Here is a 24852-nt window from a genome sequence, read left to right as displayed (position 1 = left end):
AAAAGGACCTTTCAGGCTCCAACACGTAGTTCTTAGCTCACTACTTAAATTTTCTCTACACACACTGCACCATGGGATAATCGGGGAGGGGTTCGCATCTTGATAGATAGTTCGTTTGTGTACCACCGTCTCTACGTGTGAAGAAACAATTGTTTTTAATTTCTGTTTTTGCTACTGTTGAGTCGAGTCTTCGCTGTTCGAAGCACGGCGATCGTTTCGTTGTTGAATTACCGTAGAATTCTGGTTTATTTTGCTATGGAATTTAATGTTCTGTTTTCGATTCAAGTTGATCTCTGTTTTATGTTTACTTTGGATTCTTTTCGCACTTGATCTATTTTGTCGGAGTTGAATTGCAGTTGGATTTGTTGTAGATCGGAGTAAATCGTTCAGATCGGAGTGATCGGAGATGGAATTTGCTGTTGTTTGTTGGGGATTGCTTGGATCTGGAGCGGATGAAGCATCCGATGTTTAGAACTATTGAAATTCTGCATGGGTGTTGAAGTTTAGTTACTGTTTTTTGTTTACCTCATCTAGTAGCTGTAGATCTGTTCTAATTTTCAGTTTAATCGTAATTTGATCGTTCGATTCAACATGCTCTGTTCCGATTTGATGTTTTACTCTATTTTTTGCATATGTGATTGATGATCGTTGGAGAAGATGAAGTTTGTTGTTAGTTAAAACCAATATGCGTTGTCGCAGCTTTATTTCGTACTATTTCTGTTTTAGGATAATGGTCCCCACTGAATGCATCTCCTCTGTCTAGCTGATTTTAGGAAATCTATTCACTAGGTCCAGTAAATTCCAGCTGTTCTATTTCATTTTCTGTTTAATCTTTGTTTCATCATAAATGTCTAGGTCTAGTTGTTAGATTAGATCATTTAAATTTCCCCAGTCAAGCAGTAAGTTTCTCAACCCAAAATTGCGTGGCAGCAGCCAACCCTTTTCCAAACTCTCTTAAATACTTTCTTACGCTTCCATCTGTGTGGGATTCGATCCTTACTTCCCTACACTAGTTCTTAGTATCTTGGGTTGAGGGTTTTTAAACAGAAAAAGATTGTGTGTCCAACGACCGGGGATTTCGAGGATTCTCTGAGTTCCTAGACCTTGTGATCTAGCGGATTCTCTGGATCTGCGAAGCTCGACCAACACTTAAAGTACACGCATCGAACAAAACTGGACTTTCAAACTTATCCAAAATATCTTTGATAACAAGACGGACTACGCGATCGTAGCTCTTGATCCACTAGCCTCTAATCTGAATCCTTTCCATTTGACTCGTTCGATCTCCTCCAACATACTGATCATAGCTTTCTCTTGAGTCAATGCAACCTTCGAATTAAAGTTCTCGCAGATGTTATTGAGGAACACATCACACCAAACATGCATGGAGAAATATGCTTTCACCCATTTTTCTTTGGGAACAACACCGATTAGGTATTGATGTGCTTGGGGATACTCAACCCGCAACGCATCCATCCGCTCCACATAATGTTCGTGGGTTGCACTTGCGACAATCTCCCACAACCTGACTTTAAAATTTTCCCCGATAAATCTTTTCTTGAAGTTGTTATACATGTGCTGAATACAGAAACAATGCTCGCTCTGTGGGAAATCCTCAAGAATAATTTTTTCAAGGCCCTGCCAAATGCAACACAACACAATTATCACATAGACAATATATATGTAGTAGGTCCAATCACACTTAGAGTATTAAACTGTAATCATATTTCGAGTATACATGTAATGATGAAATCACATAATGCATACCTTTTTTGATCAGACATGATGATATGATGACGTATGCCAAGCCTCAAGAATCACTCCGATGACGTGAGCCGTGGATAGATTGGGGTCCAAGGATGAGAGAGAACACACTTCAGGGATCCTACAAAGCTTGATGGACTCCCGAGGATGATAGGAAAGGAAAATGCTCGGATTTGAGGATAAATCCTTTCCAAGAAGGAGAGGATGAAATGATCATGGGAGTCGTGTGTCAAACGTTTCAGCCACGGCTGGATTCCAAGAGTAATCGGCCTATTGAAATGATGTCCAAATGCTCATCAAATACCACCAATGTCTTCATCTTTGAAAGAGGTTCACGTAAGTATCTTGCTCGCCTCAATTGGAGTCCGGTGGAGCGAGTTATGGCCAATTTACTAAAGCCGCGCAGAAGAGAGGGTGAGTACAGAGAAAACGCGCGGGCGGGCGAAATGAGACATGAAAATCACTCGGGCGGGCGTTTTGCACCTTTTTACATATTTGGACAGAAAGTTCGCCCGGGCGGGTGTTTTTTCCATTTTCTAAAACTGTTTTGACCGATTTTATCCATTTTTAGGCTTTTTCTTGGGTTTTCAACCCCATCTATATATACTCATATGTGAGACTTTAAACCCTAGAAGTTGATTGGTGAATGTTGAATTTTAAAAGAATCCTATGGAGCATCTCCTTTGTGAGATTTTATTGAATTCATACTTGTAGGTTGCTTGATTTTCTCCATTAGATTAAGTCAAGTAAAAGTATGCATTTATGGTAGTGTATCCATAATTGTGGAGCCAATGGAGTGATTGTGTTGGTGAAAGTGTTGGTTTTGCAGGCTCTGATACCAATTGTTGGTTTTGCAGCGGAAATCTATTTAGTTTGATTGAAAGATTTACATCTAAACATGCTTTTATCTGATTGTAAACTAGAAACATGTTCATAAGCATATAATCACAGATCATATGCAATTAAATAGAACGATTTATATATGCAATTAAATAGAATGAATTACCGTATGAATTCAAGTAATTGAATTCGAACTCCTTCTTCAATCGATCTCTACCACGGATCTTCTGATTTGTTCCCTTTAACTCAGAATTGACCTTTGTGTGGGCGAATCTTGTCAAATCCTCAAAAAGCTGGAGAAGAATTTGAAGACAGAAATCTCTACGGAAGAGAACCGTTAATTTCAATCTCTCTGCAGAGAACGAAATTTTTTTTATGAAAATTAATTAATTCTGTCTTCCCTCTTCTCCCTTTTATATTAGTTAATTATTTTGGGCCAGACCAGGGATCTGTGGAGGATTGGATTGGGCCACAGTTCAGGCTTTTACTAATTAAATTAAAAATTAATTTAATTCAAGCCCAAACTTAAATATTATTATCATCCAATATGGATATAATATTGACTGCCCTTCCAAACTAAAATTACGAGCATTCCGGGACTTCCTCTTTAATTAAATTATTTCCCGTGTTTAAGATCTTAATATCTATTAATTAATATCAAGTTTGCTATCTGACTTTTATTAATTAATTTATTTTTCCAAGAGTGGTCTAGTTAAGAAACATTATTTATTATTCATGGAATAAATTCCAACTGGCCAGTTTTCTGAATAATAAAAACTTTTTCTAAACACCTCTTGAGGATATTATCAGACTGGCCTCTCACAGCACACGATTTATTGCAATAACAATATTAGCACCACTTAGACATTAATGATCAATACCCAATCTATCAGGATTCTTGGGCAATGAAATACCCTCACCATTTGATAAGTCAAAGTAGTTTTCAATTAATATCGGATGCTCAATATTATGTCAACAATGATTAAGAATGACAATCACCGAGGCCTCGTCTTTCAGTAAATAGCCAAGAAAGACTTATCTCACTGTTTGATCCTTTCAGTGCTATACCACACCGACGCCGTTCATTTCCTTATGTAAGGAAACTTTCGGACTGGCAACCTTTCACGATAGGTGGTCAAAGCCTATCTAGGTTGTGAAACAGTTTTCCTTCTGCAAGAACCCACAAGTTACCTACTATGAACGCCGCTCACAACTCGTCTACTATAAAGAAGACTTAGACTCATTTTGCTTAAACTATGTATTTAAATGGAAAACATATTTCAACATCTTATAAATATATAAGGAACCCTTAAGCAAAACACATTGTAACAAAATATTCCTTCTCATTAAATGGTAAAAATGGATAGAAGAGTTATTACATATACAAGCATTCGAAAGATGCTTTCAGTATACTAAACTCTAACAGAAAGTAGCCTAGGGTTGTTCTCATTTTCTTGTGAGAGGTCTTAGGTCCCAAGAAGGGTTCCTCTCTCCATACACTTCTTTCCTTTTCTTCTCTCTCCATCCAAATCCCTTTTGAGTCTAGTTTTTTAGGCTAGGCTCACCTATCTTTCATATTTTTTTTAAAACTTAAGGGTCAAACACTAGTTGTGGCATCTTGGGAATATGGAAGGGTTCAATCATAAGAGTCCTTATCACATGAACACGTATCTAGGGCCGTTCTTATGTAATTGAAGGTCATCAGATAAGTATTCGAGAAACCACTTCCATTGAGCATAGCTCTCCGCCTCAGTCACAGTCCACGAAATAGGCCACCAACCATTGTTTGGATCAATTCCCATAGTTGTCATTAGCTGGCCCTTGTACATACCTCGCAAGAAACAAGCATCTAAGAAGATAATTGGCCGGCAAAAACGCATTCAACCATTTTTCTATGGCCCCACGCAACAATAGGACCTCAGGGATCTCGGCCTTACGACCCCGGATCTCTCTGATTCTCATAGTGTATGCGCACACTGGAATCAAGGTGTGTCCGTTCCAATTCAGTTTTGTAATTGAATAGGTTCCTATATTGTAATCCCGCCTTGCTGAATATGCCTTCTAGTGTGTGGTTTCTGGCCCGATATGCCTCCATCCTACCGATCTTCATCCAATAGCCCCTGATAAAGCATCGTTTTATCTAGGCAGTGTGGTACATATCACCATAGCCAATAGTCCGCTAGTAATTATCAACGAACAAATGTCGCTGGTAAAAATTACCAATGGAATTGTAGTGGATCTTGGTTGCCAAAAGCACTAACATAGATTGGTCCGTGGGAAATTAGTAGCGAAGAACTCCAATGAGAAAATAAATAGACACGTATAATCCAAACACAAATTTGGAGCCAGATATTAATAATTATTTTAACAAAAAGTTGTAAAATATTAATTAATAATTACTATTAGTTAAATTATTATTATCTGCATTTATTTTAGTATAAAATATATAATAATAATACATTTTCAATCACACTCCTTCTGTAAAAGAGGTTGATTTGTTTTTATGTTTGTTCCACTATTAGTGATTAATTTTCATTTAAAAAAAAAATACATTACTCTCTCTTAATTACTTTATTCTTTCTAACGCTCATACTTATTCTTTCTCATAATTGACTAGTAGAAATTAATGCTTTCAAAATAAGGACATTTTCCATTTTAGTATGTCCTATAAAATATCTCTTCTACTTTTGATAACTTCTTTCTGTCTAATAAAACGGGTCTCATTCTCCATTAACAATAGTATAATTATTTTTTCTTTCTATGTCGCTTTTACTTTACCAATTGTGTATTAATTCTCGTATCATCCAAAATGTTTATATTTTGTGGGACGAAGAGGAGTAAAATCATGGTACTTTTCAATTGCAGTGGAAAATCAAACACAAACATAAGGCATGGAATTTTTGAGAGGTGGAGCAAATATACGGAATTCCTTCAATCCCTCGTCCACATTTCAATTTAATAACAAATTTCATTTGTTATGGACCCGTTTTCAAAAAGTGAATGTTTTGGACCAAAAATTCGTATTTCGACCATATGTTTAGGACTAAAATTGATCTTTACTCTTTAATAGCATAGTGTACAAAATATGAAATAATTATGAAATATTTGTGCCAATATAAGATAATAATAGTATATTTTTTGTACCAATATAAAATAAGTAATAATCAAACGTTTTGTACTTCAGATAGGTAAAGAATGGAAAATATTAAGATGAAATGTGTATAAAATTTTTTACATGATTGGCGCAAACTTCAAACTTTTATAGTATATTGAAAGTGTTTAGTATAGGGCAGTGACTTTCTCGGTTGGTTCTTCGAAAATGCCAGTGACTTTCGCTCCTTTCTTTTTGTACGATCAAATTTACATCTTCGGATTCTCTCTTTCTAGATCTACAGATCTATTCTATCTCAAGGAAACCCTTTCTCATCGATCTCTCAATTCTTCACTCATGTTTACATGTTTACATGTTGGGATTCTCTCTCAGGTAACAATTCTCATACTCATTTACATATTGTGAATCAATTCTTCACTCATGTTTACATGTTGTGATTCTCTCTTTGTAGATCTACAAATTATTCAACCTCAGCTCAGCCTTTCAGGAGACAATCTCTTACTAATTTACATCTCTGCTTTTATTTGTGTGAGTATTTTACAAGAACTTGCAAATATTACCACAAGCCTTCGGGAAATGGAAGTTTTAATTTCTTGTACATATAAAATGAAGGAAATTTTGAATAATCATCTGTATTAGAGTCAACGCTAACATATTGCTTGTAGATTGCTAGCGCTTAGTATTATGTTCACATATTCAACATATATTGTATTTCTACTTTCTTCATTACTTGCAAATTCATTTTCGGACTGAATAGATAATCGCATGAAAATTGTGAGATTGTAGCTATTTTTCTCATGAAGTAATTGTTTATGTTTTCTCAGCAAAGTGGTGAAATGTTAAAGCTGGTTCCATCTGAAGTACTACTGTATATTATTATTTGATTAAAAAATGGAAATGAGTAACGAGACTTAGGAGTCTAAGTCAACCTAACTTGTTCTGTCGGTTCTTCGTTCTTGCCTGATCAATTTACATCACGTGAATCAATCTTTTGTTAAGAAAATATTTACATCATGTGATTCTTCTCTCTTTTCAGATCTACAAATCTATTCAATCTCAGCTCACTTCACTATGTCTTTGGTAACGATTCTCATACTAATGTACATCTATGCTTTTATTTGTTTGTTTAGAATTTTACAACATTTTGCTAATATTACTAGAGGTAGAGGTGCACACGGTTCAAAAACCGCCTGTTCCGAAATCATTGAACCTGAATCGGCCCGTATTGGTTTGGCGGTTTCGGTTGACGGCTTGAAACCGCAAGTTCAGGCGGCGGTTTAGAACCGTCGGTTTTTGGGCCAAACCGACGGTTCTGGACCAGTTCGGCGGTTCGCTTTTTTTTTTGTCTTTTTAGTCTTTATTTATCTATAAAATGTGCATAAATAAAATTCAAACAATAAGGTGAAAATTGCAATTTTATTGATATAAATTTCAATGAGATTAAAAATTATTTATAAAAATTACTTACTCCCTCCGTCCCTTATAATTTGTCACCATTGACCCAGCACATGTCTTAAGCAATGTAAAAGAAAGTGAGGCAAAAGTTAGTGCCATATGGGTCTTAATTTTATATACTCCCTAGCCCATCCGTCCCAACTAAGTTGAGTCATATTCCTTTTTCGGGATGACCCAATTAAGTTGAGTCATTTCATTTTTTAACAAAAAAAAAAAAATCCAATCACTCTTACTTTATTCCATCAACTACTTTACTTTTTCTTTATCTTTACCAGTATCACACCCTTGCGATGCACGACCCATTATAAAATAAGAGTAATAAGTCATATTATCATACGAAATCTAAATCCATAAATATATGCAATACTCCATCGGTCCCACTATAAGTGCACTTTCATTTTAGCCGTTGTTTTGAGAAAAATGATACTCCCTCCGTTCCATTCAACATGGCCACATTATTGAGTGACACAAGATTTTAGGAATTGTTGTTAGGTGGAATAAAGTAGAAAGGAAAAATGTAGTTGAATATTTTAATGAGAGGAGGTTATTTCCAAAATTGGAAAGTGACCACTTGATTGGGGCAAACAAAAAAGGAAAGGTGGTCATCTTGAATGAGATGGAGGGAGTAATAAATAGTTAAAATGAAGAGAAAGTAAAGTAAGAGAGAGAATAATGTATATTAGAGTATCTTCTACATTATTAAATTATTCTCCTTCTGTAAATATAAAATCATAAACAAAAAATAAATGAAATTGTTAATTTTATAAAACGGCCAGAAAGAAATTGTCCACTTATAGTGAGACCGAGGGAGTGTAATTATATTGTAAAAATATAAAAAATAAAAATAACTTTCAAAATTAAAAAATGTGAACAAATGTTCTTAGAACTTAAATCTTAAAAACAGAAAAGCAAGTAGTTAACTTGCACAAATTACTTGAAATTCTCCATCCCTAGTTCTCCCTCACGTAGTCACACAGTCACACACTACACCTCTCGATGTCCTTCTCCCGAACTCCGACTCTCCTATGAATCGTCGCTCACGTCGCCTGACGAGCCGTTCACGCATGAATCACTACCGTTTGACTTTTCCAACGCCATCCAAGCTCAACCCACCACCTATCTTTTTTTTCTATTCAACTCTCCTTCGCTATCATCCATTGCTTGAAGCTACACACTCAAGTTTATTTCTTGTGAAAAATTGGTAAAGTCATCTCCGAGCATTACACTAAACATAAACCCAAAATAATATTCTATATCTACTAATTTTTCATGCTCTATAATAGAGGTAAATAAAAATTATGATAATTTCCACATTTATATCTAAATTGCCGTTAAGATGTATAAATGTAGTACTCCCTCCGTCCCATAGAAATAAATCATATTTCTTTTTCGTCCGTCCCATAGAAATTGTCCATATCTATTTATGGCAACTTTTTTCTCCTTCTCTTTTACTTTATCATTTATGGCTCCACCATCCACTACACAATTTCAACTACTTTTTATTCTTCTCTCCCTTTACCAAATTACACATTAAAACATGTGTCAAGCCCAAAGGGCCAATTTCTATGGGACAGAGGGAGTAGTAAAAATCAATATTAATTAAATAATAATTTTTAATTCAAAATGGCAATTTTGTAAATATCACCAGATCCAATGGACTACATGTGTTTTTTTTGAACACTATTTAGCTTATGCATCTGAATACATCCCTATTTAGGGTTCAAAATCAAAACACTTATGAATCTGAATACAGGGGAGCACTGGTGTCCTTTCATCCTTAGAGTCACAACATCCTTCCAACCACATGCTATCACGTGGCACGTAGATGCAACATAATAACGTAATTAAGCAACAAAAGATGACATAGAAGAATTACCTCAGATTGCATAAAAGACAATTTATGTTGCATCAAATGCAATTTATTATGCATTTTAGTCTATAATGCAAAATAAATTGCATTTAATGCAACATAAACAGTCTTCTATGCAATCCGCTCATCTAAGTCATCCACTAAGTTTGTTGCTTAATAACGTTGTTTTGTTGCTTCTATATGCCACGTGGCAACATGTGGTTGGAAGGATGTTGGGAACTCAAAATGTGTTATTTTTTAAGTGCTCCCCTCTGAATACATCCCTATATAATTAGGATCCAATGGACTACAGGTGTTTTTTTTACGGTTCCGTCAAAAAACTAACGACCATGCCACTGCTCATCAATTAGCGTTGGTCATTAGTTTTTTGACGGAACTGTAAAAAAAAGGACTACTGCGGAAACATTTTCATTTTTATTTACCGTTGATCAACATATATTGAATTTATACTTTGTTCATTACTTGCAAATTTATTTTCGGACAAGATAGATGACCGCTAGAAAAGTTCGATTGTAGCTATTTTTCTCATCAAAATAATTAATGTTTTTTTGGTCTATGTTTTCTCTGGGAAGAGCAAAGTGGTGAAAATGACAAGCTGGACTCTTACAAAGCTGGGGGGGTCAGTTTTGCCAAAGCTGGTGGAGTCAGTTTGGTCAAAGTGTGTGAAACTAACGACGGATAATGCATGCAACAGCGCGATAAGTATTAAGGACTTTGAATTCAATCTAAAAGATCTACAGAAAAACACGAAGATATTGGTTGCTAAGGCATATGATGTTGAGGAGGAAATCCAGTACTTAGAGCGTTCCGGTCGAAAGAAAAGGAAGCGTGAAGTTCGGCAGTGGTTGGAAGACGTCACGTCCATTAAAAAGCAAGTTGTTGAGTTGGAGACTGAAGTGAAATCCCAAGGATTTATTATGAGATTGACGGATGGAGGGTTACCAGCTAAACTAAATGATGATGTTGACAAGCTTGTTGTGCAAAGTCGGTATTTTGGTGATCTTGTCCTTAATGTTTGTGGAAGTAGGCCGCGAGATAGGTTGGTAACAATGTGATGGTTGGTGAAGTGATGCAAATCTATTATTCAATATTTATATCCTCTAACTTTGAGTGGTTTTCTATACAGGTTACCAAGAAGAAATTCTTTTTGAAGTTTTTCATCAAACACTTGAGAGCAAAAGGCAAAGGAAGTGACAAACAATGCTCAAGTGAACATGATGGAGCAGCGGACGGTTTGGACGGAAATTAGAGAGAAAAGAAGGGTGAAGAAGCGGAAGAAGAATGGGGAAGGACATCAGCTGAGTACTGCGTGAGGCGAGCACAGCTGCTGCTCCGTAATCAGCTCATAACAGCGCCGGCGCCCCGCCAGATTGGAAGCCAAGCGAAGTCGGCGACCCGTCGATAATGCACGCCCAAACCCCGTAGCCTCCTAGCGACTCGCTAAATTGGGGCAGCGTGAAGCTGGCGATCTGCGTAATCCCAAAACACGCCCGGCGACCAACCAGGTTGGCTTCCACACGAAGCTGGCGACCCGCCGGCGTGGTACACAAATTTCCCGTAGCTACCTGGCGACCAGCCAGGTTGGTCTTGAAGCGCCGGCGACTCGCCGGAGTTATATTTGAATGGCAGTTGCGTGCAGTTTCTGGGGGAATTGGGAGTATTTAGAGCTTCAAAATAAGAAGAAAATTGTGGGGTGCATTTGGAACACGGAATTGGAATTGGAATTATGTGGAATTGGATTGGGTGAATTGAATTAATTCAATTCTAAATCCATTGTTTGGTATTATTACATAATTAATGTAGAATTGTATTATAATTCCAAATCCATTGTTTGGTAACTTAAAAATTGACATAGATTTGGAATTGGTATGAATATTTTTAAAATAACATTCACTATCTTTTGATAATTACTACTCCCTCAGTATTAAAAAAAATAAAAACATTTGAAACGGAACGGGTTTCAATGCACAATTGGTAAAGTAAGTAAGAAAAAATGAGTAAAGTATGACAGAGGAACATAAAAAGTAGTGAAAATAGAGTTAGTGGATAGTGAGGTTCATGTCCTAAAATAGAAAGATTAAAGTTTTTATTTTTAAGCAACGACCCAAAATGAAAATAATTGCTATTTTTAAAAAATGGAGGGAGTATCACATTCACTTATATCAATATATTATAGTATCATACAATAAGTTAAATAAATAGATCAAATTTTTTTCCTTTATCTTCTAAAGCTAAAATATAAATAAAATCAGTACGTAATATTATAATAATAGAAGCAAAATGATTGATTTTGTAATCTAAGATATTATATATAAATATCATAATCTAAATATCATGATCATATTTAATGCAGCTGCTTCTATTTATGATATAGATTTTAAAGTAATATTTGCATCCAGCTCAAGTGGTAAAAGAACAACAATAGAAAAGCTACAAAGGTTTCAACAATACATTCAAATGTTCTATTCTTCACAAACAAAGTCTCCTAGATGAAATATAACATATTCAAATTCAACATTACAAGTTCTGTCACGTCCATAGTAGAGTCGTCTTATATATATCTCGCGTGCTATGGAAAAGTCAATACTGGGCTCTTTCACCATCCGCTGTTCATGCCACTGATTGACTAATGTAGCAAATTTCACAACGTGAAGAATAATGAATATCTTAGTCGAAGAACTCTTATCGTCACCTCCATCATCGGAGTCAGACTCATGGATATCCATGTACTAAAGTTAAAAGGTAGTGAAAATTTATAAGCTATAACATAATCACATTCTAACCATAATATAAACAACAATCATGACAAAAAATGAGGACAAATGAGAAAAATAAGGTATATGACAGCAAATGTAATTTTAAACACTTGATCATGCATACAACTTTCAATAAAAACTTATGTAGCTTCATTACAAGCACTTGGCAACTATAATCGAGATCTGAAAAAAATTTTAGTAGAAAACATGGTAAAGAAGCATACCTTGGTGACAACTCGAAGCAATAGTAGAGAAGTTTGTGTGCAGCAGCAAACGAACAAGGTAAAAGTCAAATTCAGCATTGTAAAAATGAAAAGGGAACATTGATTACATTTAATATGAGGAACACAGTTTACAAAGACAGCAAGAAAACCATAAACTTGATGTTGGTACAAATGCTACAAAATGAGATAAAGCAAACATCTTTATCCTAATTATACTTCAAGAAATATAAAAACCTGCTACCATGATCTCTAGTTTTGCTAAATAACTCAACATAGAGAGTGAAAGCTCATAAATGCCTTACATTTGTGTTTCTAGCAAAATATGAAAGTAAGGAAGTTCTTCCAAGTTCTTCTTGAGATTAGAACAAGAATTTCAGAGCTCATTTTGAAACTGTAACTATCACCTACTCAATAATTAAATGACTAGCGTTTGAGTAACTTCAATCAATCCAACATCTTCGAGATTTTTAGCACATGTATTCCATATCCCAAATCATATTCGACTCAAAACACATCTCTCGGGTCTTAAATCCTAGCTCCCACAATTTCATAGGTTCGTAAACAAACATTGTCAAGAAATCAGGAAAATAATTGCAAGAAAAAGTAAACCGTCAATAGTTCAACCGAGAAACCCTAGATAGAAACCCAAAAGCCAAAAACATCGGGTAAGATAAAGCTCAAATCAACACAGCTAAGAATTAAGATCTGAAAAAAAAATTGCAGATTTAAAAAAATTGGTGAGCTGTACAAATTCGCAAATTCAAAAGTAGGAACACAAAAATACACACCATAACATAAGAAGATGGTGATAAATCTGAATTTTTGATGGGGAATAATTACCTATGAATCGTTTGGACCTTTGGAACAGAGATGGGAGGAGATGACGAATCTGCAGAGAAAAGGGTTTAGGCAGCGCGAAGGGAGGAGAGAGGCGGAGTGAATTGGGAGGAAATAATTCTGACCCGGTTATCAAATTTGACCCGAATAAGATCTGCGAATTTTTAGTTTTGACCCATGGAATTGGAATTGGAATTGGAATTGGAATTGGAATTGGAATTGGAATTGAAATTGAAATATTGGAATTTGAATTGTTTTGTTAGAACCGTGGAATTAAAATATGGAATTGGAAACTTGGAATAATAATTCAATTCCAACTCTATACATTTTTTAGAAAATTGGAATTGTAGACTCCAATTTCATAGCTCCAATTCCATGTTCTCAAAAACAACATGAAGGAAATTAGGGAGAAAATTGAGAGAGAGACGGATCTGGAGAGCAAATATTTTCACCAAATTGAGAAATTGATTGGGTGATTCTGGACGACTTGGGAAGATTGAATCAAGAAGGGAAGTGGTGCTAGAGATTTCATCAAACAATTATCTTCTCCGAATTTGCTCCATGATTTCACTCATTATTGTTGCTCTTAGTTTAATCATAGGCTAAGAATTCCATTGTTGCTCCGTAGATGAATAATTTGCTCGTGTGATTAATATCTATGTTTTCCTTTATCTTATGGGGGCGGAGGCTATAGCGGTGGTGGTGGTGGCTACGGAGGAGGTGGTGCTTATGGAGGCCGGGGTGGCGGTGGATATGGCCGTCGCCAAGGTGGTGGTAGTTATGGTGTCGGCAGCCGTGGCGGTTACGGAGGTGACCGTGGCTCTTCCGAAGGAGACTGGAGAAATAACAGTAACAGATCAGAGTGAATCGAGTCAGATCCAACGGACCTTCGAACGATGACTTCACCGAACTGAGCTGCCCACGCTAAACCACTGACGAAACTCATATACTCAACATCGGCCATTGAAATTTAGAGAAGAGAGGAAAAAATGTTGAATCTATAACTCTAAAATCCCAATTACTAATCTAGTTAAATGCCTTTTAATTTGCTTTGACCGTAAAAAATAAATGGTTCAGTAAAAAATGGACTAAATCTGGTCTATTTTCATTTGTTCGGACCAATCAATTCAAAAGATAATGTTCTGGACCAAAATCATAAAATCGTCATATATTTAGGACCACTTTTAGCCTTTACTCTTATAATTACTCGCTTGTTAGAGCATCCCCATCCATGCTCTTGCCAAAGAGCATGAATGTGGGCCCGGACCCACTTTTATTCATTTTTTACTCCTTGCTCTTCCGCAGGAGCACAACACCCACATCCATGCTCTTCCGCAAGAGCATGCTCAAGGGTCTCACTATTCTATTATTCAATGTAAATAAAAACATTTTCACAATATTAAAATGCATTAAATATACATGAAATACTATTACAAATTACAAAAAATAAAATTAAAAATTATATAATTAAAATCCTAAAAATTAAAAATTACAGTACATAATTAAAATCCTACAAGTTAAAAATTACATAATTAAACCCTAAAAAATACATCCATGGAAATTTAAAGAAGACTAGTTCAATGGCGGGATCCCCAATGTTTGTCAAAGAGCTCGTATCAGTGTAAAATGTAAAATGTGAATCAAGTTGGCCATATTGACTTGAGCCAAAATGGCCCACAACGAGTTGGTGGGGGATGGAGTCGGCACAAACGGAGAGGGAGCCAGCGATGCGGCCGAGGTCGTGGCACGACGGCGGCTGGCCGTCGCTTGTTTCCTTCCTTGCGGTCAGCGTTGGGAACTGCTCGGGCCGGCATCGTGGCTATCCAAGTGAGCTCCGGCAAACTGGCTAGTCACCTCTTCCTCGACCATTGGTTGGAGGACCAGGAGGACTATCGTACGCCTCCCTTATACTTCGAATGATGACGCACCTACTGCCAAGTGTTGAGATGCTTGAATGCTTTGTAATGCAATGCTTGGTAGGTCGACATGGCGGCCGTGATGCTGTCGACCTCGCTCGTGTCGCTCCCTGCGGTCGGCTGTTCCTGGAGGTAATACCCCTGGAACATTAGGATTTCTTCGTTGGCTCTTCCGACGATATTGCACATCATACTCTCATTGTGCTCCATGTTTCCAGCCGGTCGGGTGGCATTGTATCGGCGAGCGACGCGGAAATATAACTTGTCCCCGGTTTGGTTTGTGCCTACTCCGCATCTTCGGAGATTTTCAAATAGGCCTTGAATACCTTCTCCATCTCGGCCGGAGTGTACGGGGTGCGGACGTTGGGGTCAGCGGTACTACCATGAGTCCGGATATGGACACCATGAAGTCCGCCACTGCGCCACTGCCGGGATTGCCACCTTGAAATCGGGACAACGGTGGCGTCGAGGCGCTCCCTCCCGAGCCTTGTTCGGGTGCCCACCCATATTGCCCCTCGGGGGCATCTTGGTCATTCACTGGGTAAGGCCGGTAGCCACCCAGAATTTGCGAACCTTGGGTAAGAGGAGGGGGCGAGAAATTCGTATCCGGCTAAGGGAATGGCGATGCGCCGAACCATTCGTGGTTCCATCCGCGGGAGTCGGAGGGGTTATCGTCTGAGCCGATTATTTTTGCAAGAGGGAAAGAGTGAGAGTTTAGAGAGAATTATATTGATGAGAGATTTTTTATTTTTTTTAATAAACTCCTATATGTAGGAGAAAATTACAACTAGAGGGCTCGAACTCGGCACCTCATACGATAACGTCTAAGCTCCTTGCCGCTAGGACAAAGGCTCTGGACTATATTGACAAGAGAATTGTTTGGTGGTATAGTGTGGTGTAAATTTTTGTGTTGAAATGAGGGGTATTTATAGACGAAAATGTGAATTTTGGGGTAAAAATAATGAAAAAAAATTAAAAGTGGAGAAAAAACGGATATATTTTATCGGGAAGTGGGAAAATATTTTTTTATTTAAATCTGATTTTTTAATATTTTTTGAATTTTTTTTATTTAAAAAAATGAAAATAGCCAACGGCATAACTGTTGGCGAATCACAGCGCGACACGTAAGCGTGCTCTTCGGCACGACGGAGCTCGATGCTAAGAGCATGGTCGTGCTGACGGCACGACACCTGCTCTTGCTTAGAATACTAGGGGTGAGCATTCGGGTTTCGGTTTAGTTTTTTACCTAAACCGAACCGAACCTGAAAAACTGAATTTAGCTGAAAATCCAAACTGAACCGAAACCGAAAAACTGAAAAACCGAAAATCGAAGTAAAAAAAACAACCGAAAAACCAAAGTAATAAACTGAAATGATGCAAAACCGAAAAACCAAACTGCAATCATAGAATTTTTCATAACATACAATTTTACACAAGATTTATCAAACTGAAATCATCAATTTTACTTAGCATTTGTATAACTGAAATGATGAAATCATAGCATTTTACATTTCAGTAAGCATACAATTCCTAATTTCCTATCAAACAACAATCATACAATTTTACATTACAATGAACATTCAATTTCATCAAATACAGAAACATAAATACATACAATGAACATCTTCTCAAGGCGTGTCGTGGATGAGTGGAAGGTTGGAGACGATGGTGTGAATCTGGAGCTGAAGGCGTGGAGGAGCGACGACGTGGGTGGAAGGGTGGAGGAGTTGTCGTGGGCAGTGGCGGATCCAGGAATCAAAAATCGTGGGGTCGAACCGATCAAGATTATAAATATAATATTTTATTAAATATCTCTAAACAAAAATACGTAAAAATATAAATACCACAATCTTATGCTATGCGAGATAGTTGGCTTCTTCGAGTATCCATTTTCTGAAAACGACTCAAAATCCTTTCATTGGGAATAGTTGCAAACACCTCATTCTCGCTATATACTGTCAAACTGTCGTTCAACCAGTCATCTCCCATCCTATTTCTCAGCTCTGACTTCACAAATTTCATTGCAGAAAACACTCTTTCAACGGATGCTGTAGCTACTGGTAAAAGTAAGACCAATTTTATCAATCGATAAACCAATTGAAATATCTTATCTTTCATCGTTTCAACCATCTTCTTTGAAAGAGTTCCCAAATCTTCAACATCTGAAAAACGTGTATCTCTTCTTACATCACTCACGAAACTTTGAAGTTGTTTAGTTAACAAGTTAAGCTCCATGGATGAAAAGTCTTCCGGATAAAGGGTGGCAAGATGAACAAGTTTATCGACATTGAAATTGGAGAAATGATTTCTTGGATCATGACATGCCATACACTCGAGTAGGTCTGTGCTGGACTCAGAAAAACGATTCCTCATTTCTTGACTAATTAAATCAACAACCTGATTGTGAAAAAAAATTATGTTAGGAGTTAATATCAAAGTTTAAATAAACAAGAATATTAGTTATCAAAAATACCTGATAAAAAATTTCAACACGATAATAATGATAGTTTGTAATACTTTGTCCATCATTCTTCATACGAATTCTTCTTGGAACAATTTTATCCATGTTAGGAACATCAATTTCATTTGCCCGGCAAAATGCTTCCATTTCTTGCAAGAAATCATCCCATCCAGATCTCGAAATGCTTGCAAGTCCTCTTTCACAGTCACTATCAAATTTATTGCATTCAAAATATTTTGATCTCTGTATTGCAGCGCACAAGATAGTGGATCAATCATACCCAACAAATGTTTCAGCAACATCATGAGAAACACAAAATCAAAGCTTTCCATCTTTTGAAGCAACCCTTTAGATTTGCCACTTGTTTCTTGATCAACCCCATCTTCGAATACAGTTTCAAGTACTATGACTATCGAGGGCCACATAGATGCAAGACGAGTTAAGTAAGATAATGAGATCCCCATCGAGTGTCACCCGGTCTAAGCAAAGAAGTTTCTTGATTTAGACCTTTACCTGAAGTGATTTCCCCTTTCTCAATCCTTTCAACCATTCTTTCATATTCAATTTGTCGGAGTTTATCTGCCCTTTTGCAAGAAGATCCACATACTGTAACAATCGGGCTAACATATCCGAAAAAATCAGAAACATGTCGATTTGCCTTACATACCGCCACACATACCAATTGAAGCTGATGGGCAAAACAATGGACATACCATGCCGATGGATTTTCTTTTAAAATAAGTGCTTTAAGTCCATTAAATTCACCCCTCATATTTGAAGCCCCATCATATCCCTGACCCCTCAATCTTGACAAAGATAATTCCATCTTAGAAAATACAAAATCAATTGCCATTTTCAAGCATCTTGATGAAGTCTCTTTAACATGAACTAAGGCTAAAAATCTTTCTATTATCTCTCCATTGTTATTCACGTATCTAACAACAATAGCCATTTGCTCCTTCACCGAGCAATCTCGAGACTCATCAACCATTATGGAAAATAATCCATCACCAAGTTCCTTCATTATTTCAAGTGTAGTTTCAACTGCACACACATTAATGATATCTTTTTGAACTGATGAGCAATCATTTGATTATTTCCGGGAGCATTCTTCAATACAACTTGACCAACTTCATCATTCCTTAAACTATACCAATATAATAATTTGCAATATCTACTTAAATGATGATCAATTTAATAGTGCTAACTGCTACTTAAATGTTAAATGTAAAAACTGAAAAAAAACAAACAAATAATAGTATTACTAACTTAAACTTGAATTATGATTTATTGATTTTACCTACCTCGAATCCTTGATACAATGAATAATTGATTGTCAAATTGCCAATTGCTAAAATATTCTTTCAAACTTCTTGCACAAGACTTGTGAAATTTCTTCTCTGCAGAAATCAGAATCGGCGTGTAAGTGTTAAAACGTGAACTACTGTCTACTCCTATTTTAATAGGTTAAAATGTGGTCTACTCATATTAGAATTGGGTCAATTAAAAGTGGGTTCAATTCTAGAATTAATGAGTAAAAGGAAGCCCAAATTGTAAAGCCCAATTGTAAAAGCAGGCAGCCCAAATTAGCAATCTTTCTTCCTTCTTCTCTGCAAAAAACGGCGACGCTGGGCAGCAGGGCAGGAGACCTTCTTCTCTGTAAAATCGGCGACGCGGGGCAGGAGATTGGCGGCGTGGGGTCGGCGGCTGATGGAGGGCATTATCCGGCGATTCTCCGGGGACAGCGGTGGGGTCGGCTGACCCCCCCCCCGACCCCACCTAGATCCGCCGATGGTCGTGGGTCTTCCGGAGGCGACCGGTGTGGATGGCTGGACGCTGGAGCCTGGAGGGCAGCACAGCTGGTGGCGGCTTGGAGTGGAGGTGGAGAGATTAGGTTTAGAAATTGGGGAAGGAGGCGCTAGCGTGAGTGAGGCAGACTAAATTAGGGTTAGTTTTTAGGCTTTTATATTTAGTTATAATTAAATAATATATGAAGTATAATATTATATTAAAAAAAATTCGGTTTTTCGATTTTTTTCCCTCCAAACCGAAAAATCGAAATTTTTGAATTTTCAAAACCGAACCGAAAAATCGAAAAAACCGAACCGAATTTTGAAATTTTGGTTTGGTTCGGTTAGGATATTCGGTTTTCGGTTTTTTTGCTCACCCTGAACACCGATGGGGATGCTCTTAGAAGTGTGCTATCAAGTTTTTTGCCATGAAGTGATTCAAGTGGAAATTCTACATCATCATGAGGCATGGGAATTGTTCAAGGAAACTCTAAGAAATGAGATAGAACTTGATTCATCAGCCGAAAAAATAGCCAGATCTGTGGTAGAATTGTGTGGTGGTGTGCCCCTAGGAATTGTTACAATGGCTGGAAGCATGAGGGGCGAGACATCCATTCATACATGGAGAAATGCTTATGTAGAACTAACCGAACGTGTCTCAGGGAAAGTTAGCATGGGAGACGGTGATGTTTATAAAGTATTGAAATATAGTTTTGATCAGTTGAATAGAAATCATCATAGTCAGAGTAATGAGTTCAATACATTGCAACATTGACGGCCAGACTACACCAAGTTATCATTTTTTACACATAAATTCTCAAATTATAACGTGATGTTGATTAATTTGTATTATCTTCTATGAATGTTTGAATATATAGAAGAAGCGGAGCATTAAGGTCCTATTGCTCCCTTTGAGTTAAGTTCCAACCAATTATCAACCATTAGATTAAATGGATGGACGGACTAGATGAAACTTTGATAAAGGATCCCGTGTTGCATTATTTGGCATAATCTGTGCATTATATGGGTATAATTGTAAAACTACAGTAAATCTAACGCTTTTCAAAACGGAATGAGCGAGATTTAAGCGGGATTTTCATAGACCTTCCATCTACTCACTCTCTCTCATTCCAACCGTCTTACTCCTCAACCCACGACTGAAAATCGTCTCCTCTAATTCCCCTTCATTTCCAAACCCTAGCCGCTAAACCATGCCACCGGAAATCAACCCAAGCTTCGATTTTCGCCGATTAACCAAGCTTCCGACGCTGTGCGCCAGTAGAAACCTCAGTACCTGTGAGGATGGTGGTTACTCAACTGCACCAGAGCTTCAGGCTTATGAAATCAAAGTTAAAAGCAAAGTGGAAGTCATTGAAGCTGCTCTCAAGCTTCAGATGTTCAGCAGTCGTCCGATATGTTGCTAGTTTAGAGATTAAGTCGTAGCCGTTAGATCTAACTAGTCGTTAGATGTGTCAGCTTAAATAGTAGTCAAAGTCTGTTTTCAATTCAGTTTTTCTTTTCGCTGTAGCTCGACTTCTTCAATCAATAAAGATCGATTTTCTCTCTTCGCACGAATCACTCAATCGATTTCATCCTCGCAATTACAGATAGCCACCGATTATAACAATTGGCGCCGTCCGTGGGAATCGAGGAGAAGTTCCTGAGTTTTGAGCTGTTTTCACGTTTGTTTTGGAAACGAATCCGCGAAGAACGATGGCCTCTAGGTTTGAGGCGGAAAAGTTCACGGGCAAGAATGATTTTGCCCTCTGGAGAATGAAGATGCGAGCCATGTTGATCCAGCAAGGCCTGTCGTCGGCTCTTGCGACCGACGATAAAGATGGGATACAGAAGGAGGTCCCGGATGAGAAGGCCATCGGCAAAAAGGCTGAGATTGAGGATAAGGCACACAGTTCAATTGTGCTTAGCCTCGGAGATAAGGTCCTTCGCGAAGTGGCGAAAGAGAAGACTGCAGCCGACGTCTTGAAGAAGCTGGAAGATTTGTACCTGACTAAGTCCTTGGCGAATAGGCTTTTCATGAAGCAGAGGCTGTACTCCTACAGGTTCTTGGATGGAAAGGGCATCTTGGAGCAGTTAGAAGACTTTAATAAGGCGGTGGATGACCTTGAGAATATAGATGTTTCGATTGGAGACGAGGACAAGGCCATCTTGCTACTGAATGCTCTGCCACACACGTTTGATCAATTTCGTGATGCTTTCTTGTATGGTCGCGATAGGACCATCACACTTCTGGAAGTTCAAACTGCATTGAGAGCTAAGGAGCTTCAGAAGGGTGAGATAAGGGTGGCTGATTCAAGTGCAGAAAGCTTGAACATCAAGAAATGGAAAGGCAAGAAACCGTTCAAGAAGTCTCAAGAGCCGTTCAAGAATACTACTTCATCTGGACAGAAGGAGACCCGATTATGTCACTGGTGTAAAAAACCTGGACATTTAAAGAGAGATTGCTTTGCCTATAAGAGGAAGCTGGAATCTGAAGGAAAGGGTGTCAATTCTGCAGAGGAAGTTGGGAGTGAAGAAATTCATGAAGTCTTGAATGTCCTTGATGGTGACCTTTCAGGGACATGGATTATGGATTCAGGCTGCAGTTTCCATATCTGTCCCAATATTGAGTGGTTTGATAATATTGATGGAGCCACTGGATCAGTTATTCTTGGAAACAACCAAGTGTGTGCTGTAAAAGGCATAGGATCAATCAAATTGAAGGGTGAAAATGAAGCTATGATAGTTCTAACTGGTGTAAGGTATATTCCGGATGTGAAAAGGAATCTGATATCATTGGGTTTTCTAGAAAAAAGGGGCTGCGCCTTTTCTTGTCAGAATGGAGAAATGAGGGTGAGCAAGGCTGGAAGGTTGTTGATGAAGGCTGAAAGAAGAGGGAGTCTGTACTATTTGAGTGCAATTATCTGTAGCAGGATTGGTGGAGAACTCAATCTTGTCACCTCCAGTACCATCACTCAATGGCATGCCAGGCTTGGACATCCATCAATTGGTAGTGTGAAAGAGCTTATCAGAAAGGGGATTCTACACTGCACTGACAATGATGAGGCAGCACCTCCATGTGAGGAATGTATACTCGAGAAAGCCAAGAAACTGCCCTATCCAAAAGGTAATCATGTTTCTTCTAAGCCTTTAGACTATGCACACTCAGACTTATGGGGACCTGCACAAGAAAAGTCCATTGGGGGAGGTAGATACTATATGACTGTAATTGATGATTATTCAAGAAAAATTTGGTTATATGTGTTGAAAGAAAAGTCTGAGGCCTTTATGAGGTTTAAGGATTGGTGTGCTGAGGTAGAGGCTGAGAAAGGGGTGGCTCTGAGATGTTTTAGAACTGACAATGGACTGGAATATTTGTCCAAAGAATTTGATGAGTTTTGCAGGTTGAGGAGGATAAAACGACATAGAACTGTGCCCCTAAATCCCCAGCAGAATGGGGTGGCAGAAAGAGCCAATAGGACTATATTGGAAAGGGTGAGATGTATGCTTCTAGCTGCAGGGATGGGGAAGAAATTCTGGGCAGAAGCAGCATCAACGGCTGTCAAACTCATGAACAAATGTCCATCTACATCCATAAATGGTGACACACCAGATTTTAGATGGTTTGGGAGCAATGGTGGGTATTCCAGATTGAGAACATTCGGCTGCAAGGCCTTTGCTCATGTGAAGCAGGGAAAATTAGAACCTAGAGCTCTAAGGTGTGTCATGTTAGGATACCAGCCTGGGGTTAAAGGCTATAGGCTTTGGTGTGTGGAGCCTGGAAAGTCAAGAATTGTTATCAGCAGAGATGTGGTCTTCTGGGAAGAAGAGTTACCATTCAAGAAAGATACTGATAATGCTGCTGTGAAATCTAGCAGTAGTAAGGAAACTTATGATGTTGAGGTGGAGCCTGTGTCTGAAATTGAGATAGAGTCTAATTCTGGAGCTGAGGTGGAATCTGAATTCCAGCCTGATAACACTGACAATGATCAGAATTCTCACCAACATCAAGCTGCAACAACTGATCTGAGAAATTGGGGCCTGGCCAGGGACAGAGCAAGAAGGTCTATCAAATTACCAGCAAAATACTCAGACTCGGAATTTCTTTTCTTTGCTCTATTGGTAGCTGAGGAAGTAGAATACTCAGAACCTGCGACATATAATGAGGCTATGCAAAGCAAGGAATGGGAGAAGTGGATGCAGGCTATGATAGAGGAGATAGAGTCCTTATTGAAGAATGGGACTTGGGTGTTGGTGGAGAAACCGGATGGGAGGAGAGTTGTTAGTTGTAAGTGGATCTTTAAAAAGAAAATTGAGGCTGCTCCAAAGGAAGGAATAAGGTTTAAGGCCAGACTTGTGGCAAGAGGCTTCACACAAGAACATGGTGTTGATTTTGATGTGGTTTTCAGTCCAGTGGTGAAGCATGCTTCAATAAGGATACTGCTAGCTATTGTGGCAAAGAGGGACTGAGAATTAGAGCAACTCGATGTAAAGACTGCATTCTTACATGGGGATCTCAAGGAAACAATTTATATGCAACAGCCCGAGGGTTTCATTAGGCCAGAGGACAAGGGGAAGGTTTGCCTACTAAAAAGAAGCCTATATGGTTTGAAGCAGGCCAGCAGACAGTGGCATAGAAAGTTTGATGAACACATGCTCAGATCAGGTTTTGTCAGCTCTAAATTTGATGAGTGTGTGTACATTAAGCATGAAGGTGGAGCTGTAGTAGCATATCTCCTCTTGTATGTTGATGACATGCTACTGGCTGGATCATGTAAGAGTGAAGTCCAGAAGATTAAAGAAGTCTTGAAGTCAGCGTTTGAAATGAAGGACTTAGGGTCAGCAAAAAGAATTCTGGGGATGACCATTATCAGAGATAGAAGAATGAAGAAGATATGGTTAACCCCCAGTCAGACTATGTTGTGAGAGTACTCAGAAAGTTTGGACTTGATAATACAAAGCAGGTGTCCATTCCTATGGGTCAACACTACAAGCTCTCGATGGAACAAAAGCCAAAGACAAGTGAAGAAAAGTCTGAGATGCAGAGAATTCCATATGCAAGCATAATAGGAAGTGCAATGTATGCTATGATCAGCACTAGGCCTGATATAGCACAAGGTGTCTCTGCAACTTCCAGATACATGTATGGCCATGGCAAGGAACATTGGTCGGCTTTGAGATGGTTAATGAAGTATTTGAAAGGAGCCAGCAACATTGGGATTCTGTTTGATGGAGGTAGAGAGTCAACAGATGAGGCTCTAATGGGATGGTCTGATTCAGACTATGCAGGCAACTTAGACACTCGAAGATCTCAATCTGGCTATGTATTTACACTCTATGGATCTGCTGTAAGCTGGAAAAGTAGTCTGCAAGCAGTTGTTGCGTTATCCACAACTGAAGCTGAGTTCATGGCCTTAGCAGCTGCGGTTAAAGAAAGCTTTTGGCTCAGAGGTATACTGGCAGATTTGGAGTGAGTCAGGAGGTTGTAGCCATTGGTTGTGACAATACAAGTGCAATCCAGTTAGCTAAACATCAAGTATATCACGAGAGAAGTAAGCACATTGATGTGCGTCTACACTTCATCAGAGAGAAGATAGAAGGAGGTGAAGTGAAGGTGTTCAAAGTGGACACAACCGAAAATCCGGCTGATATGCTAACAAAGCCGTTGCCTAAAAGCAAACTAGAGTTGTGCATGAAGCTCATTGGTTTATACAGAATGGAATGGTAGCCAGTTGAATAACCAAGGTGGAGATTTGTGAGGATGGTGGTTACTCAACTGCACCAGAGCTTCAGGCTTATGAAATCAAAGTTAAAAGCAAAGTGGAAGTCA

General features: G+C 38.2%; 2 protein-coding genes and 1 long non-coding RNA gene across 3 annotated transcripts; 1 reads left to right on the top strand and 2 right to left on the bottom strand.

Annotated features, from left to right (window-relative positions):
• Positions 1-5887: 5887 nt before the first annotated feature.
• Positions 5888-10814, top strand: LOC121780212. The gene is made up of 5 exons (XM_042177744.1): positions 5888-6088; positions 6168-6244; positions 6753-6796; positions 9614-10080; positions 10168-10814. Exons 1-5 carry the CDS (start codon positions 6069-6071, stop codon positions 10190-10192), a joined length of 633 nt encoding a protein of 210 aa, XP_042033678.1. The 5' UTR covers positions 5888-6068; the 3' UTR covers positions 10193-10814.
• Positions 10815-11416: 602 nt separating this feature from the next.
• Positions 11417-13814, bottom strand: LOC121779875. Its single transcript, XR_006045948.1, has 2 exons — positions 12022-13814; positions 11417-11770 (listed from the first exon to the last, which is right to left on the bottom strand). It is a non-coding gene; the product is annotated as an uncharacterized LOC121779875 (long non-coding RNA).
• Positions 13815-16625: 2811 nt separating this feature from the next.
• LOC121778900 lies at positions 16626-18259 on the bottom strand. Its single transcript, XM_042176291.1, has 4 exons — positions 17915-18259; positions 17749-17841; positions 17248-17478; positions 16626-17171 (listed from the first exon to the last, which is right to left on the bottom strand). Exons 1-4 carry the CDS (start codon positions 18257-18259, stop codon positions 16626-16628), a joined length of 1215 nt encoding a protein of 404 aa, XP_042032225.1.
• Between the last annotated feature and the right edge of the window lie 6593 nt (positions 18260-24852).

The sequence above is a fragment of the Salvia splendens genome, chromosome 19 (assembly GCF_004379255.2).
Source record: "Salvia splendens isolate huo1 chromosome 19, SspV2, whole genome shotgun sequence".
NCBI classification, from domain to species: Eukaryota; Viridiplantae; Streptophyta; class Magnoliopsida; order Lamiales; family Lamiaceae; genus Salvia; species Salvia splendens.
This window is presented reverse-complemented; position numbering and strand designations above follow the sequence as displayed.